This window comes from Cheilinus undulatus, linkage group 7, assembly GCF_018320785.1.
Source record: "Cheilinus undulatus linkage group 7, ASM1832078v1, whole genome shotgun sequence".
Taxonomy (NCBI): domain Eukaryota; kingdom Metazoa; phylum Chordata; class Actinopteri; order Labriformes; family Labridae; genus Cheilinus; species Cheilinus undulatus.
The window spans coordinates 9,740,473-9,759,801 of NC_054871.1; the positions used below are offsets into that span (position 1 = coordinate 9,740,473).

The 19,329-nt window shown below is 40.9% G+C and overlaps 1 protein-coding gene across 1 annotated transcript in view; it reads left to right on the plus strand.

Annotated features, from left to right (window-relative positions):
- LOC121512179 (carboxyl-terminal PDZ ligand of neuronal nitric oxide synthase protein-like) overlaps positions 1–19,329 on the plus strand; it is a 332,287-nt gene that overhangs the window by 158,704 nt on the left and 154,254 nt on the right. The window contains exon 5 of the mRNA XM_041791325.1: positions 14,047–14,155. Within this exon, the coding sequence (XP_041647259.1) occupies positions 14,047–14,155 (109 nt within the window). The remainder of the gene's footprint in view (positions 1–14,046; positions 14,156–19,329) is intronic.

Consider the following 19,329-nt stretch of genomic DNA (forward strand, 5'->3'; position numbering starts at 1 on the left):
AAAGCTCCGACACCAATGGCCATATTTTGATTGCATTTGCAGGCAGACTGGGATTATTATTATTATTACCTTCTTAATGATTCATTTGTGGTGTAAAACAGTACAAAAAATGGGCATTTCTGCTTCGTTTTGCTTTAAAGTTCAATTTATCCAATGTGCATATTTGCCTTTTTCATTTCAACGGAGCGTTAGCATCTGTAACGTATTTAGCTCTCCTTATCACCTCTGCTCTGCTCGCATGATCCTGCTGAATGTGAGCTTTTCTTTTACACTGACTGTCATACACTATATTCTTTATGGTTTGTCTCTGATGCAGCATCAGGACATTAATTTTGGCTCAGTCTCATGCCCAAAGAAGTCACAGCTTTCTCCTTTTCTTACACCATTTTTCCCAAACATTTATGATACAGAGATATCTTTATTCACCTGCCAACTTTTGATATTTCCTTGACATGCAAGGAGAGCATGCTGCTCTTTTAGTGCAAAATAGTAGGCTACTGGTGGTGACATGCATTTTCAAAACATTGTGATTTATTCTCCCTAAAGAAATCCCATCTTTTTTGGTAATCTAGGTGGACTATTACAGGGTTTTTTCTGGGCTGAGGCAGAGGTGGTACCATTCTGATCATGTGCACTCCAACCTTTCTAGGGCGGTCCAGGGGCGTGCTCCTCCATGAGACATATGTGTACATTTTAAAGTTAAATACATCAGTCATGCACATTGAAAGGAAATCTAAGAGGCTAAATCTATCATAAACATTTTTATCCTTGTACAGTTATTACTCTTGTACTTTAAGCAGAGATGCACAGATTCAAATTCCATTGACCAGTTCTGATTTTGAATCGTCGCCTGGTCTAACCTTCTGATAAATATTTTGTCCTTAAAAGATAATTCTTAATTTTATGTGCACTCAGACAAATGATCGTCATTCTTTACTCTTACTGTCCCCCTAATCCAGGGGTCATCAACTCCATTTGCACAAGGGCCGACTTTTTCATGGATTTGTGAAACAAATCCATCTGGGAAACCACTCATAGACAGCGTCTGGGAAAGGGCAGAGCCTTTAAAAAAAAAAACTTGGAGGGTGATTGGATGGACATTCTGTTTGTCACATCTTTACGGGCAAATCAGAGCAACAAAACAAGTGACATTGTCACTGCTACCGAGGTGCACGTGCGCAGCTACAGAGGAATAAATTCCATATAGAACTGCATAACACGAATCATGGTGACTATAGACATGTCAGTACCTGACTTTTCTTGTTTTTGAAAAGAAAACAACTCAGTGCTGTTCTTTGTTCTTCTTTAACCGAAGAAATGTCATCAAGTTCTGTTAAACTGGAGCTTTAGCAGCATCCACACTAATTTATTTTGCCATAATGGCACTGGCCTCTTGTTGCTGCTTGCTTACGTCAGGACTCCGCCACACCCCAAAGTATTACCCCTTGTCACTCATTGGTCCTGTCACTGTCTAACCGAAACAGTTCAGATGGGAGCTTTTCAAGATGGATTCGCCAGTGAGAAACAAGGAAACAGACGTATCCATCTGCTTTGCAAGGTTATGCCTCAGTCACATCTGCTTTAACCTAAATGTATCTAAAATAAATCATGGTAGGCTTTTATTTCTAATTTTGCAAAGTATGAGCAAAAGTAAATAGGATGAGACTGAAACCTTTATAAGTTGTTAAAAGACTTTCTGGAGGATTCTTACACCAAAACCAGCCAACAGAACGTTTTCATGGAGACATTGAGCCAGTGTTTTGAGGATGATTCATTGCATGTCCAGTGAATCTCTGTTTCATATTACATAGGCTAAATTAGAGCTGGTATAGATTTCCAATAACCGGTAGCTAAATGCTGGGATGTGATATCAATGCAGATGTATTTGGCTTTTATTCCTGACATAGATGCACACTCACACTCCAACATCTGCAGCCTGATCTGGCACTGGTTGGTTTTAGCATCGATTCCCTCTAACTGTGTGATTGTCGATGCCGTGCATGTGCAGCGTTGCCTCTTAGCCTTTGATTTATAACAGCTGTGTTTCACTGGCAGCGGTTTATTGAAGGAAAAATGACCGAGTCCTTCTTAAACAAGCCCGCTTCATTACTCAAATGTTGCATCACAGTGCCCATCACAGCATGATATACTCAGCCTGTTAACAAGATGCCTTATTAACAAGGTTAGCTGAGAGTGTGTGGTCACAGGGAGGCTTATTAACATCCTTTACACGGCCTGTCAAAAGTTAATGTGTGTATTTATGTTTATATACCTTTAAACAAAAGCTGACCGTGTCTCTGGTGATGTTTCGCTGTTGTTGTCAAGGCTGGAGAAGGTCAAACGTGAAGTGTTTTAGTCAAACTTTTAATGCATTGCTGAACTTTAACTCCAATGAGTCATGAATCATCTGCTTGGATCCGGTCTGTCGTTCTTTATCCATTCACAATCTCACTATTTCTTCTCCAACTTTTCAGCCATAAGCCCTCAAACATACTCGGACACTTTCTGTCTCTTGTTACCTCCATGTTTCTCTCAGACATTTATTTCCAGCACAGTTTTCTGTTTCTGTTGCTGCCTAAACTCTGCCGTCTTTCTATATTGTCTACCTTCACAAGCTATTAATTTACTGTAGGTGCCATTCACCTAATGATCTTATGGTTTCTTTTCAAGGATAGTCAGACTTCTCTATAATAACTGATAATTAGAGGGGAAAAACACATCTATATTTGCCTTTCACAGCTACATTTCTGACGCAGTTTGATGTAGAGGTTTTAAAAGCAGGGCAAAAAGTTGATTCATTTTGCACCAACTCAAGGCTCTCTCACAAAACAGATAAAAAACAGCATGAAAAGCATCACTGGCCATAGATGAGACATCAAAATTCACTTACATTTCAGATATACTTGTATTATGGCCGTTTATATAAGTCTATCCTGGAAGATGAAAGTAGTGAAAAACAAATTGAGTCATATTTGTAATATAAATCTTGAATCAAACATGTAAGTATGTTTAATTTTGGCAAAGGATTATGTGTTAAGTGGCAGATGCTCTGTGGGCCAAGATATTTATCACTGAGTAATAAACTTTACTACCACAAATATGATTAAAGTGATTTTGTCTGCATGGCAATCTGCCTGCAAAGCACACTCCAGAGAAATTGTTCCTTTCCCAGTCAGCTTTTGCACTTCAACAGGATGAGCTCTGGTCCATCTCCAGCTCTTTTGCTTGCTTGCTTGTATCGCTTGATGCACTCTGTACTGTTTGGTATATATGCCATGTCTGTTCTTTAGGTTTAGCCCCTGCCATTAAACCTGCAAAGCAAATGGATCTCCCAGTCTGTCATCAAGCAAGTTCGCCTTGAAAAGCTCCAATCCTTAATGTTTGTGAGGAACCAAAAACGGGTTGGTCCAATCAGCATCACTGGGTGATAATGAGGTGGTAGCTACAGGGAGGGTGTAGCTGCACACAAAGCCAGTGGCTATGGATCCCACCACTGAGGCAATTAGTCTGGTGGTAGCAGCAGTTTCATCAGAACTGGACCACATTTCTGTATCAAATTAAAAGCAAAACACAACACTGAAAGCTTTTCATGATGGAAGATGTTTTTGCTCTTCTACTGGCTTGCTTTGGCATTAAATTGTGATCATTCTGGGTGAGGCTTGCTAGGGAGTACAATGGCTATTGCTGAGGTAGCTATTAGCGTGGGTGTAGCTATAATATAGCTGCCATTTAATCTGAACTGGACAACATTTCTTTATTTACACAAGAGTGAAGAGCCATATTAAAAGCTTGTCTTGGCAGATAAGATGTTTTTGCACGTCTCCCGTCCAGCTTTGTCAAGAAATTCTTCATATATTATTGCAATGCCAGCCTGAGAAGCTCAGGTTTTCACTGTAGCTGTGCATGCCTGTCTAGTCATTTAATCTTATTGCTCTGAATGGTCTGTGTTAAATGTGACAAACAGACCTGCTGAGACATTTTTTAAATTCCTTCTTTGCTTTTGTATGGAAGGCTTTACAGATGAATGTTTCACACATCCATGCAATAGGTAGATAACCTTACAAAACAGATGGATACGGCTTTCCAGTGTTTCTCACTGGCGAATCCATCTTGCAAAGCTCCCATCTGAAGCGTTTGGGCCCGGGTAGAAAGTGTCAGGACCAGTGAGTGTCGAGGGGCAGTACTTTCAGGCGCGGTGGAGTCATGACATAAGCAAGCAGCAACAATTTTAATTCATTTCAATTCAGTATATTGGGTATCTGTAGCATCTTGCCACTGTTTAAAGTTGATCAATGAGAAGAAAAGCTACATCAATTTTCTACTGTGAAAGTGTGGAATAAAAACAGAAATGAGTGAAGCATTGTTAACAGGAGATTTGTTCACACCTAATGAAAGGAGAGGAAAGTGGGACATGCAAATAATGTGTGTAATATGGGAGTGTGTGTATTTGGTTTCAAAAATGTATAAGACACCTCACCACACCTGTTGGTACTGCCATGTAAATAGAATCCCTCTGCTGAATATACAGAAATGTGACATTTAATTTAAAAGAAATTATCAGGATATCCAGAAAATCAGAGTTGTCTTGTATTCCACCTGCAATGGTATTTGATTCCATCAATTTATTCCCATAGAAAAGAAAAAACCTGATGCAGATTACCCTTCTTTTGTTTTTTTCTCATCTGAAGTTCAGTCAGTTTTGAATTCCCCAGGTGCTTTTCATACGAGATTGTATCACTTTTGCAGCTGCTACACCTGCACTAACAAGACAAGAGAAAACCATGTAATTTGTGAAAGCACCAGCTGAGGACGGAATCCTCCCATAACTGTGCTGCTAAGTTAATAGCATCCAGACACTCTGGGGCTATTTGAACAAATTTAAATTGGGTAATATGCATATATTTGATTCAAAGGGGGGCCCATTTCAATGCAAATCAGTCTCAATGCAAAATAAGTCAATTAACACCAGAGCTAAAGCAGCTAGAGTGAAAGTTGTAAACCTCTTAGAGAGCTGGAGGAAACTGAAGAGCATGAAGAAGTTTTCATGCCCACACTCTCCAGCTGGACATGGCATCATCATTCCTACGTCCTTGCTGTGAGCTACAAACATTATGGCTGTGTTTGAGATTCTGTCAGAGATATCTTTTGGCCCCATGACCTTGAGAGACAAAAAGAAATTGAAAAAAGGGAGAAGCCACCAAGGCAATCTTCAGGCACACTCGCTCGAGTCAAGGATTTGGTTAAAAAGCCTTGAATGTTCCAGGGCATATCTAATAAAACATTAAAATCACAAGGAAAGCCGACTGGTTTCGACCACACAGGGTCTTCATCAGGGCGTGAACAAGATACTGAGACAGGTGAGGTTCATTTAAAAGAATCTTGTGATTTGAAGGCTGAATCCACACCAGCTTAAAGGTACAATAGACATAGACATAGACATACTGTAGGTACATAGGACAGGGACATGACAGGAGCCCAATCTTAAACCATTTTTTTGTGTATTTTTTAAAGTGAAAATGCACCAATATCTTGTAACTTCTTAATGCTTAAGTCAAAACTTTTTAATGCTTAAGTCAATCATCACCAAACTTCACAGCGATGACCACACATTGATCATAAATACATTCTTTATCAACACCATTATTTTGTCCCTGCTCCCCCTTCTAGTAATGTAACATTTCCACTTCTGATTTTTTTTAGTTTTCACCTTAAATATTCAGCCTCTGCACACAATTCAGCCTAGTCTTATGAGTTCGTCTTATTTTTGGTCTGCATATTGGTCATCATAATACCTACAAAAAAGCCTCCTGGACCCATGCCCAAATCCTAACAGGAAGTCCACAAGCTTCATCACTATTTTAAAATAAGGCATTTTCAATGGTGCCAAATGACTTTAACCTATTATAACTTTAGTAAACAATGTTCTGCTATCTTCTGCTCTTTCTTGCAAGACAACATTATCACACTGAACATGCTCACATGCAAACATCCCATCATTGCGCCCCCTACTGGCAATGGGAAGTGACACAATTGGGCCATTCTTCCTTCCAATTACTAAGTTGAAATGATCATGCTCAGATTTTCATAGAAAGGCCTCAATATTTCCCTACAACACTGAAATGTCTTTTTAAAAGATGCCTTACTGCCAATGGCAAGCATTTCAATATCTGGCCAGTTTCACAGGAAGTTGCTGTAACTCTCACATGAAACATCTGATTTGCTTCAAATTTCACATGTGTGATCGAGGTCTGCCTCTCCACATATTACCAGAGTAATTTCATTTTTTTGCTGTAGTGCAATGGCCACAGGAAGTGACACAATTGAGCCATTTATTTTGGCAAGCAATTTTGTGATCTCACTGTTTCACAGGAAGTCACTGTAAGTCTTATATGAAACTTCTGATTTGCATCAAATCTCAAATGATTAGGACCTGCCCCCCTACATATTTAAATATGTGTTACATGTTTTTGCTAATGCACCATTGACTGCAAGAAAGCAGAAGCCTCTCTAACATGTGATACCCTTTTTTCTCAATTTACACGATAAGTAACAGTCCTCGGAGGACTGACATGTTTTCTATGCTGTGCTGCGCCACACAGCACCGGTTGCTTACACCTAATTATTTCCATGCTCCTGCAGTTGCACCCTGCAGTACTGCTTGCAGTCCTATTTTGTCTCTGTTGTTACAGGAAAATATGTATTAGTTTCTGTCACATTTGAGTCATTTTCAGCCAGCACCTCTGGCCATCAGTCAGCATCCAGGCCTTACAAGAGCACAGTAAGACTGAAACTCTCAGACTTTGGTCTGCATACTCAGATACTAGGAGTGCCACATTGCTTTGTCCTGCAAACCCATCGCTTTATGTGTGATGCCAAGTCTGCAGTTGATCTCAGTCTCGCCTGCAGCAGATCGATGGACTACACCGCTAAGATAGGTGAACTGCTCCACGACATCCATGCTCTCATCATCCTCAGACAGACTGGCAGCATACAAAGCATCCCCAAATGCAGCTGCAACTTTTTCTGATAAATCCATCCATGAGTCTGAGAGATCCTGGAATCATCTGTCCTCAGCAGACCTCTGCAGTTTCCCTCCTGCCGTCATCCTCCCTTTAAGATTGTTGCAAAAATGATAATCAAAGAGAGGCACAATTTAATTCAGATGCACTGATGTAAAACTATTCACTGTTGATGTCTTCAGAAGCCGTCAGGGTAAAATGTAATTGAATTCTTATCTAAACCCTCTTATTTGCCCTCCAAACGTCTCTTCATAGAGAGATTATCTTAAATTAAAATTGACGACCATTGATCAGCCGGGCGACAGAGTGTGTAAATATTTTTATTTGGCAGGAAAGTTATGACTCATATTAGCTGCCTCCCTGCACTTTCAATGATCCAAAGAGTCAAACTGAATCTATTTTGACATCCTGCCAAAGAATCTCTGCTGGTTTAGTTGGATAGAAATCCAGGGGAACGTGTCGTTTTCAGAGATGCTTTGGATTCAGTCGGTGACAGAGGGGAGAAAAGTGCATTTCACTCATGTGAAACTGTGGATTTTTGATACTTTACACAAGAAAAGCAACCCACTTGGAATTTAAAAAAGAAGTTTTTCCTTTTGGGGGTATTTGCGGTCTGATTTATTTGGCTCTAAAGCGTCTTTGACAGTTTCAATGTCGAACCTGCTCCTCTCATTCTGGGATTGTGATCTATCTGACGCATCTTCACCTGCTTGTTTGGCAGCTGTTCCTGTTCCAGACGTTGATAGAGATGTATCTGAGCTGTCATCTTTGCACAGCCTGGGGATTTGTCAGCTAAAGCACACTTTTACTTGCTCTCGGCTCTGCTACACTTGTGTGGCAGCATGTAATGTTTCCTTTTTATCATTGCCCACAGATTTTGAATACGATTCAGCCCCCTGAAGGCAACACTGGAAGAACAGAGGACCTTTTCCCCTGCCTTGGATGTGGGAACATTGATTTTTATCACAGCGACTGGGGGTTGGGGGTCGAGTGGAGGGGAAATGAAGAGTTGAAAGGGGAGACTTTAAAAAGGTTTGTGCAAAGTGCATCCGGATGGGAGCGGTCGGTTTTCTTCCAGTAGATGACACGGTTTGATAACAGAGACCCTCAGAGCCCTGTTTGTTTGTTGATTTGGACACAGAGAAAAATAACCCTGGACCCTCATTAGGACTTGGCTGAAAACGTTGCCTGAATCTTCAATTCCATTATACCCCCCCCCCCCCCCCGCATAATGTAGCCTTATTTCAGAGGCGGGTTTCTACCACTCCACTGGTCACAGAGGCACATGTTTGCTGCTCTGAGCTAAATGGGATATGAAAACTACTCATTCTCACAACTGCTTTCACACTATGATAAGCATATCAGTATTGCAATATTGCAGCATGCACAAGGACTGAGGATCAAATGAATTTGTCTCTTATGTCTGTGAGTTTGCATGTTTTCCCTGTGTATGTGTGGGTTCTCTTTGGGTACTCCAGCTTCCTCCCACCACCAAAGACATGATCATTAGATTAATTGGTGACTCTAAATTGGCTGTAGGTGTGAGTGTGAGTGTGCTTGGTTGCCTGGCAACCAGTCCAGGGTGTACCCTACCTCCCGCCCAGTGACAGCTGAGATAGGCTCAAGCCCCCTCAACCTCAAAAAAGATAAGTGGTATGGAAAATAGATGGATGGAAATGTAGCACTGTATAGCCTCAACTTCCTGCAAGTGTCTCCAGGGTGCTCTCCTTAACCCTCTGAGACCAGTGTTGTTGTGCACAACAAGAAGTGACAAAAGTTATTTAAAGTTTAATAACTTTTGACCCATAAATCATAGCCACTTACTTTTTTCCCCTCTTGCAGCCTGCTGTTGTGCCGTTCTAATAACACTATCCACACCTTCATAACCCTCGCAGAGGCCTCTCTAGTGAGCCTAGAGCTTGGATGACTTTTCAGGCCATTCAAAGGTTAAATGCACACCAGTAACTCAAGTGTTGAACGCCTTTCTTTATCATTCTAAAATCCATTTATGATTCTCAGCTGCTAGCTTAGCATTAGCCACCATATTGTTTTGCCATTGTGATTGCCTGTTTCATCATCACGTCATGATTTAGCAAACTGTGCGTGTCATTACACTTAGATCCAAAAGGAGATGACCTGGCTAGCGTATAATGGAGAGTTAGAGACAGAGAGCCTGTAATTTAGCCCTCTGTGTCACTGCAGACAGGAACTGCTTTGAATAATGGCAGAAAAAAATGCAGATACAAAGGACTTTTTTGTAGAAATGTGAATATTTTGAAGATGTTTTTTTTGTCACAGAATGAATATTTTTACACATTTTGGTCCGCAAGAGAGCCATTATTGTTTACTGTGTGTCACACATGAAAATCCTTGCATTTTTAATTTCCGTTTAGTTTTTTATTTTGTCTTTATAGTCCCATAACTTTATTTGATCATTCATGTGGCATAACTGCAGCACACATATTCTAAAGCCCCGGTTGTCCTGAAAAGGGTGTTTTAGAGCTCAACTGCACACCACAGGGTTGAGGTTTTACTCTTTAAGACGTTAAGTCCAGGTGAGACAAAATAATTAATAAATAGCTTAGGGCTTGAAGGTTTAAAAGGCAACACACATTGAAACCTCTGGAGGTTTATGCCTCTACTATTGCCAGGTACCCTATACAACCCAACTTCAAAAATACGGAACATCCCTTTAATGAATTCTGGACGTGTCCAGCATGTTTGTATTGACATCTGTGGGCTCCACAGCAGAAACTATTTAGCTTTGCTCCATCTGAATGGATGCTGAAACCTTTTTGCCTATTTTCAAGAAGACTGACGATACAACTAGCCTGACGCGCCAGATGGATGTGTGGAAAAACTTCCATAGATGGTGTTTGGGAAAGGGCGTAGCCTTTGAAAAAACTCGGAGGGTGATTGGATGAACGTTCTGTCACATCTTTATGGGCCAATCACGGCAAAAAAACACGTGACGTAGCCACCACTGAGGTGCATTTTTTAAAAGAAAACAACTTACTGCTGTTCTTTGTTCTTCTTTTAACGAAGAAATGTCGTCAAGTTCTGATAAAACTGGCGCTTTAGCAGCATCCATGCTAATGTCTTCTGCCATCGTTGCACGGGCCTCTTGCTGCTTGCTTATGTCACGACTCCACTGCACCGAAAACTACTGCCCCTCGACCCTGACTGGTCCTGTCACTTTCTAACTGGGCCCAAACTGTTCAGATGGTAACTTTGCAAGATGGATTTACCAGTGAGAAACACAGAAAAAGGGGAATCCATCTGCTTTGCAAGGTTATGATACAATTTGATGCATATGCAATGATAACAACCTTTGTCCTGCATTGTTTCAAGCTTTCATTCAGCATTTTTAAACCGTTCTTTACTATCAGTCATACTACAGTGGGGGGTTCCTCTTACAGGTTGACTTGTAGAAAGAATAATAAAAATCAACAAATGGACACAACTAATGGAAGCAGATATCAGCTTCTCTTAGCAACAAAAAGTGACACTGAGAAACACGTGTTGGCTTATTCACAGCCTGTCTGATTCTCTGTAATTACGACACTATAGTAATGGAAATTCATTTTGGTTTGACCTATGAAATAGAAAATTGATTTGAAAGAAAATTATGTTTTCCTTTCAAGCAGCATGAAGGAAACCAGACCAGGAACTCATGTGTGGTCTGGTTTTTTTAAACTGATAGCAGTGCAATGGAAATAACATGTAATTAATGATCAGGAAACACTGCTTTGACATTATGAGATGTTCCAGTATTCTGAGGAATAAAATGAAATCCAGCTATCATAAGCTGACTTCTTGGACCTGATTTTTGCAGCAGCTCTAGTCGGGAGTCCAGCTGAGACTGTGTGAGAATGTGTGAGTCACTGCTGAATGCTGCGTCCAGAATATTTGACAGTCTGCTAACAGGGTTCATCAAGATACAATCTAAACCACAATGCCTCTACTAGTCCAGCTCCCAGTGAAAAGGCCAAAACAAATACCACAGAAATGTCACAGAGTATACAGATGAGACCACTGTCTCAGACACAACACACACTCATTTCAGCAGTATAAATGTTGAAAGTTTCATTAAATCCTTGCTTGTTTTCAATTTTCTCTCTGTGATAAATTACACCAAATCAACAAGCATGCTTCCTTATATGGAACTAATTACCCGATTAGAGACCAGTCCTACTGAAGGATTCTGCTACTTTCTTTTACCATTTGATAATTGCATGATAATAGCTACTTTAATACCATTTTTACCTTTTACCTAAGTATTGCCTAGGGTAGCAAGGATGCCCCTGGTCATGCTGTGGAGAGCCTGAAAACTGCTGGGGGTCTCCTGCCATTTTACCAGGGGTAAAAAGGCCCAGACATAAGAAACGCTGTTGAGCTTGACCTTCTTTCCTCTGGATTTTTAGCACCCGTCGTCTTTGTTGTCACTTTTCAAACAGGAAGGAATTCAGTTAAAACAAAAGTCAGACATTCATAAGACAAACCTCCTGGATATCACATTGTGGTATGATGATAACAATATTTGAGTTTCCTGTGCCAAACATGACATAAACCACAGTACGAATATGGTCAACTGAGATGATGTTGATCGACCATGATTGGTGTAGCTCTTTATGGCAACAATACAAATTGAGGCTGCACTGTTCTATCAGTGTGGTCATGTCATTCTGACGAATCTGATGTAAACTTAAAACAAAAAGTAAGGCAATCTGTGTTTGGTACATTATTTCTTTGTTGTAACAATGCTTCTTGGTAATAAATCTTATACCGTTGGAAAGCCTGTTTTCTACTCTTTAAAATGATGCCACATTTGTAAGGATCATGCATTTGTGGGATGAGCAGCAGAGCTGAGTATGTGGGTTGCGCCCATGAAAAATGTGCCAAATGTTCTCTGCCATTGCTAAACAGCTGATTCTGCTGTTGCTATTGACTCTTGTTTTGAGCTTCTGGTACCCCCAGGTGCTGCCAGTCAGGTGCCTGATTGGCAGCACCTGTGAGCATGGGCCCTGCTACAGTGGTTGGTAGATGTCTGCTTCAAGAATCGGCATGCCACGTTTGACTGATAGGGCCTGTCGGTTGGGCAACTTCAAGCTGGTGTTCCACAAAACAAAGTTGCGGCATTGTTTGGAGTGAACCCTAGTACCATCTCCAAATTAAGGCCAAGTTCCATGTAACGGGGAATGTAAGAGACAGGCCTCGGAGTGGGCGTCCCAAGAAGACAGCACCCCAAGAATACTGTTTTTTCACCCTGTCAGCAAGAACTCTATCCTCCAAGATGACAACACTCACCCCCACAGAGCGGGGTTTATCAGAGACTACCTCCAGAATTTGGGAGTGGAGAGGATTGAATGGCCTGCCAGCAGTCCTGACCTCAACCCCACTGAACACTTGTGGGATCAGCTTGGGTGTGCTGTTCGTGCCAGAGTGACCAACACAACCACGTTGGCTGACTTGCGACAAATGCTAGTTGAAGAATGGGATGCCATCCCACAGCAGTGTGTGACCAGGCTGGTGACCAGCATGAGGAGGAGAAGCCAGGCTGTTGTGTCTGTGTCTGGTTCTTCCACACACTATTGAGGCTCCTGGTTGTTAAATCAATAAATTGTTAAATTGTCAATATGTGTTGTTTCTTCAAACTTCAATCATCCAATCCACCAAACACCAAACAAGAGTCAATGGCAGAATCAGCTGTTTCGCACTGGCAGAGAAGATTTGGCAAATTTTTCATGGGCGCAACCCACATACTCAGCTCTGCTGCTCATCCCACAAATGCATGATCCTTACAAATGTGGCATCATTTAAAAGGGTAATAAACAGGCTTCCCAACGGCATAAGATTTATTACCAAGAAGCATTGTTACAACAAAGAAATAATGTACCAAACACAAATTGCCTTACTTTTTTTGTTTTCAGTTTAGATAGTTGATATAATGTAAGTCTGGTATGTCTGAGACACAGAAACTTTCTCCCCTCCTACATCTCTTTGCCGAGTTTTTCACTACACTTCACTACAAGTGAATCAACACCAACCTCCAGTTTGTTTTTGACAGATTTAGATAATGCAAAGAGACATGCCCTCAGACTTTATGGTCACATCTTTCATCTTTTCCACTGCAGGTATCCAGCCATTTTAATCCCAGAGCGCCTACATGCCTTGTCAGTTTGGCTGTATGAAAAATTAATCCCATATCTCTTTAGATTATTGCAGAAAGTTCGACTCTCCTTTGAACAAAGACTTTCCTGTCTTGTTAAAACTTCTGTCTCGTTCTGTCATTGATCTCGACAATTTCCAGCTCTGTCTTTGTGACTTTATCTCATCTGCACTGCTTTGTCCCTGCAGCACTTTTCTTTTGTCATCATAAATTAGATCTATAAAATGCTCTGCCTTCTGCAGGTTATTGCATACTTTCTCTTCAGCTCTCACTTTCGCTCCATAACTTATTTCTTCCTATTTCCTGCTCTGCAGGTTATTGTATACCTCCTCGCTGCTGGGTGCACAGACTCTCTCTAACAGGAGATAACTCTATTATTGTGTCAGAGTTACACTGTTTCCTCTTCCACAAGAGATATTTTCCATTATAATAGCATAACGTTCACAGTCACCTCCTCACACTGGAATGTATCAGTCTTGTAACTTCAGGAATGTTTATATCTTGAATTTTAAGTTTACAGACTCTCCAGTTCGCCTCACTGAACTTTCCATTTAGACATGTCAAAGAAACAGAAAACAAACCCACAAGGACGTCTGTGCCACTCAGTTAATTTGATTTAAATAATTAAATCAGAACTTTCTCTGGCACTTTTTGAGCTTGGGAGCTTGAATTTGGTCCCTTGCCTTTGGATTAAAACAAGCTTGAAAAAGTGCTTATTTTAGTCACATTGAAACCCCAGAGAAACGGGCTGAGTGCCTGCTTTACGTCTTAAGATACATTTGGAAACGCTGCCAGGCTCTGATTCTGTTTTGCATCATCTTCAGATTGTTTTCTGACCTATTTAATTTTATTTTTCAGGATATTCTATGTCTCTCATGACTCCCAGGATCTGAAGATTTTCAGCTACATCGCCAGAGACGGTCAGAGTAACGTCTTTCGCTGCAATGTCTTCAAGTCCAAGAAGAAGGTAAGAAGGGGAGCTTTAAAGCATTTAAACACCTCTGATGTTACATAAGAATTCTAGTTAGAAACCTTCCAGGCTAAATCCCACAGATGCATAAGGTGTTTTTGCACTAAAGCATCATTTTTGGACCAAAAACTGACAGCAGTTAAATGTGAAGGAAAGATATAAAGTAAAGGAACATTTATTGAATAACTTGTGGAACTAATCTTTCAGTTTATATTCAATCTTTCTTATCAAACAAAGAATTGGGATTTATTCTCATAGGTATGCTTTACTAGACTGGTGTTCTCTAGCACAGTGGTTCTCAACTTGTGGGTCGGGACCCAAAAGCTCTTTCTAGTGGGTTGTGAATGTATGCCCGGGGAAACAAATGTGACAAAAACTCTATCTACGGAAGCCATAAGTGGACATACAGTAATTTGTAGTTGCAGTATTTTAGGTTTCCTATAATTATGAGTCAAATTTATTATTTTTCTTAAGATATTTAACAATTTATCTCCATTTTGTTGGGAAATAAAACTGGTTTACCCAAGATAATAATGAAATTCCTCAGGGGATTACCAAACTTCCATGTTATCTTAGGGAAATGGATTAAAATAAGATGTATGCATGCAAGTCCCTCGGTAATGATGTGCTTTCAATGTGTTTGTTTTGTCCTGTCTCTTTGTTCAATAAGTTTTTCTACTCAGAGTCCAAACATTGATATTTTTTGGAGTATTCTTATGTCTTCATGATGTAATGGTAGCGAAGAATACTGATAAACCAGTGACAACTGATTGCCCAACATTCAGGAAATAGTGAGGAATTTTTTTTTTTTTTTTTTAATTTGGGCAGTGATTTCTCTTAAGGAGGAGGTGGTGGGTCCTGATGTCTGAGCTGTTGAGAACCACTGCACTAGCACACTGTAATTTCCAAGGGGGTGGCAAGGAGAGTTGGAAAACTTGAAGAGAAGAGAGGGAAAAATTGAGCAACATAAATGTCAGCCAGCAACGTAACATGTGATGTTTGTCACATTTTTTGTCTGGAGGGTGTGGCAAAGGTTGGTTTGGGGTCTACACAGTCTGAGCACAGAGCAAAGAGGCTGGAATAAGTGGTTTGGTTATACATGGGTGTGTTTATTTACATGAATTAAACCAATCAGACTGTGAGCTTTCATTCCCTTTGAGAGCCAGGTGCACCTGCAGACCGGTGTGTTAGTATTTATACTGCATGTTTCATTCTTTACTGTCAAATACACCAGACTCCAAACAGTTTATTAAACTTTTTACTTTTTACTATGCCTCTGAACACACAGAGTTGCGTGATAAGACAGTCTTAGATTGCTTCCTCTAGGTGGGGAGTGAGTCTTTGCCTTAAGTGATGGAGTTAAGTATCTCTGGGTCTTGTTCACAAGTGTGAGTAGAATCGACCGGGAGATTGACAGGTAGGTTGCATCTACAGTTTTGCAGACCCTCTACCATTGTACTGGACCATTATGGTGAAGAGGGCAAAGCTCCTAATTTACTAGTCAATCTTCGCCCTCACCTATAAAACTCTGGTGACAACTGAGATTCTTCAGGAGGGTGTCTGGGCTCTGCCTTAGAAAAGGGGTGACGAGCTCCGACGTCCAGATGAGGCTCGAAATAGAGCAGCTGCCAGACATTTGGTGTGGTTCAGGAATCTGATGAGGATGCCCCCTGGATACCTCCCTACGGAGGTCTTCTGGGCACGCCAAACTGGGAGGAGACCCTGGGGTGGACCCAGAACTTGCTGGAGGGATTATGTATCCCATCTGGCTTGGGAGTGCTTCGGAATCCCTCAGGAGGAAGTGAAAAACGTTGCAGAGGTGGGGGGCGTCTGAGTTGACTTGCTTCGTCTGCCACCACCATGTCATGACCCTGGATAAGAAGATGGATAGATGAAGGGGGTCTGAATACTTTCTATCTGCACTGTATGAATGTTGGCAGAAAACATCGACGCATTCCTTTTCTTTTTGGCTATAACCTCTGATTCATGGATAACTGACACTGGATGGTTTGTATTAATATATGCAGGTGAATTTATCAATGATACTCATACGCGAGTGACTGGTTATGTGTAGAATTTACTACAAATTAACCCAAAAACTGTAACGATTTAAAAAAAAAACATGGCCAGGCTGTAGTGTTTTAGTTCATATTTTATCAGTGAAGGATGCATGATTTGCAGTGACAAACTCATTATACTTTTTCAGTTTATAACAGCGAGATGGAAGCTTAGTGTATTATTTCCAATTTCTTCACAGTCTGTTGGTGGAATATTCTTTAACGTGATTCGTCTTCCACTTTTAAAGCTCATCACTGTCTGACTCACATCCTGACAACCACCAATAAAGACTCAGACTGCATCAATAATTCCAGCAGGGACCATAGGCCTGTCATTGTTGAAGTCCGAGTAGCGAGCTGGAAGCCCGTTTGGGAAGAAGGATGTGTTGAGCAGAGAAAAAATCCAAACACAGCCGAGCAGTGTGACACAGTTCAAAAATGTGCTCCGAGTTTTCCACTTTAGCTGCCAGTTGATGGTGAAGTCCAGGGGTTATCCGAGCGAAGCACACACTGCCTCATTATCTCTAACAGACAGGCCGACACTGACACACCAGCACACATACAGAGACACACAGATCTGGAGAGGGTGCATACCAAATTCTCCAGGGGAGACACGGCCGAGAGGCTGCTGAGCTGGAAACAAGTGTGTGTGGGGGAGTAAATGTGTGTGTTTTACAGCAGCATGGTGATGGAGAGTCTATAGAGAAGATCTGTTTTAATGGAGAGCCCTATGAAGTTTTCACAGTTCCAGCTCATTGATTACTGTCAGGATAATATTTATTGAAAATAAACTCTTTTTCTGTCGACAAAGCTGGCTGAGACGCCTCATGATGTGGCTCCTCACAGTGATAATAGAGTTTATGAAACTGTTTGTTTTTATGGCTTTGTTACTTTTCTGTTATTTGCTTTATTGACAGAAAAAAGGGCATGATGCCCTATGAAGACATAAAAACTTTGCCTGGTGGGGAAAATCAAAGTTATATGAGTTAAGACAAGTTTCTTGGCCTGAGAGATAGATCTTATTTGGACACTTTGTGGCATATCAACAAGCTTCAAATGCCTCATTGCCTCAACACTGAACCAATCACATCTGAAGTGGAGACTGGTTAATAAATGGACAACTTTTTAAACTCTAAAAAAACAAACATTTGTTTAAATTCCAGGTGTTTTTCCACTGAGGGCCACATACAGAAATGTGTAAGGATTGGGCCACTGTAATATCACAAGACGAGGTATACATACACATATATATAAGTCAGAAGCAGAATAAAGGAGGAGCTGGGGTGGAGGAGGGTTGTAAGAGCAGCTTGCAGAGAGTGGCCAGGCAAGAGCAGTTTAAATAAGGCAGCATGAGAATGATTAGCCAATAGCGTACTTAGAGCAAATCAGCCGCCACCATCTGATGAGGTCTACGCTTCCTGTAGCATCTCAGTCTGAGACAGCACATGGAGGAAAATACTTGCAGTGGGTCTGATGTTGAAAATACACTCCTGATGTAAAACAGCATGTTTAAAAATATATATTCTTGGAAATTTTGAATCACTTTAGAGTCCGCATATAGGATTCTGACGTGACTCTGTACTTTCCTGCTTTTCTGTTACTGACCCAAACTCATCAAAAATGCCTCAGACTGTTCATACTTGTGTAGACCTTTATCCTGTTGGTGGCTCTGGGGGAAGGTTTCTTCAATACAGCAGATATACCAGTGAAGTTCTGGTTCAAACTTACTTGATATTAGCTAAACAGTGTCACAGGTGCTGTATAAAGATCCAGAGTGACAAAAAAATACTTTGAATTAATATCTCTATTTCCCTGTGGTTGTCAGGTGATGTAAACCTGCTTTTTTTTGAGAGTATGGAGAAAAAATGCCAGTGCTGTAGCTCCATGTAATGTTCAATTGTTAGCTGCCACTGTTCAAGACATTTTCTGGCCTCCAGGCCTCTGTGAGTCACATGACTCAAAGCTGTGAATTAAATATTTAAGACCATTTTGACCATAAAAACATTTTTCTCATGGACTTTTCTTGGTTAATAACTTAGAGCAGTAAAAATAGGTTTAATTTGAATGTAAATTTTGCTAAGAGTAGTTGAAAAAGTGGGTTATAAACTTCTTTGAACAATCCCAAGAAGTTTTGAGTAGTCCTCAGGCCAAGAGGAAAGAAAGATAAGAAGAAAAGATCAGAGATGAGTACATTTATAAAAGAGTTTCACTTAAAAGTTCAGCAGAAGGATACAAACAAAGAGAGTCAAACAGTCTCGGCACTATGAAAAAGAAATGAGCATATTCTCATCAAACATGCAGTTAAGGTGTCATCCAAAGCACTGTATGGTTTGAGTGTGTGTTTTGATGTGTGCAAGATTGTGAGAGTGAGATTAAGTCGAAGATTAGGCCGACTTTATTTCCCTCTTAACTACCAGCAGTGGAAGAAGGGCTCGGCTTTAAATTACAGCGGCATAAAAAGCCTTAAGTGGCCTATCAGTTCCAACACTGAGATGCTGCTGTGTGGTTTTCTCTCTTCTGTTCACACCCATGCTCGCTCGCTCTTCACCCCTCGCTCTCTGATCGACAGTTAAAAGGTGTCTAATGAATGACCTGGCCTCTATTATGTTGAGCTGAAGAGGGAGTGATGGAGGGGAGATGAGGGAGTGTTGATCAGAATACTGAGTGCTGATGTGGCTGAGAGGTCACTGCATGCGTGCGCCTGTTTGATCGGTTTGTGATTGTATTTTAGTGAGTGTGGTCTGATTGGACAAGGCCGTTTTATGTGAGAAATGATGGTCGTGGTAAAAGGTCAGGGCAGAGTTTCACAGCTGTGACCTCTAATCAGGAGTAGAACTGGAATAAAAGGCATTATTTCACGCTATTATATGAGAACATCTCCTGATGAATGGAGCATTTCATGATTCTTCTGTGCACACCGAACCACTCTCCTTTATCAGAGTTATGTCTTGGTCAAGCTCTGTCCTCCTTGGCTATTGTTACCAGGTTAGACAAAATATCTAAACTTTGCCTCAGTGAGAAATTAAAGACAGATGCAGTAGGACACTGGTGGACTCAGAGGGAGGACAGGGCCCCTCGCATGGCCCTAATATTAAAAGCAAAAAAAAAAAAAAA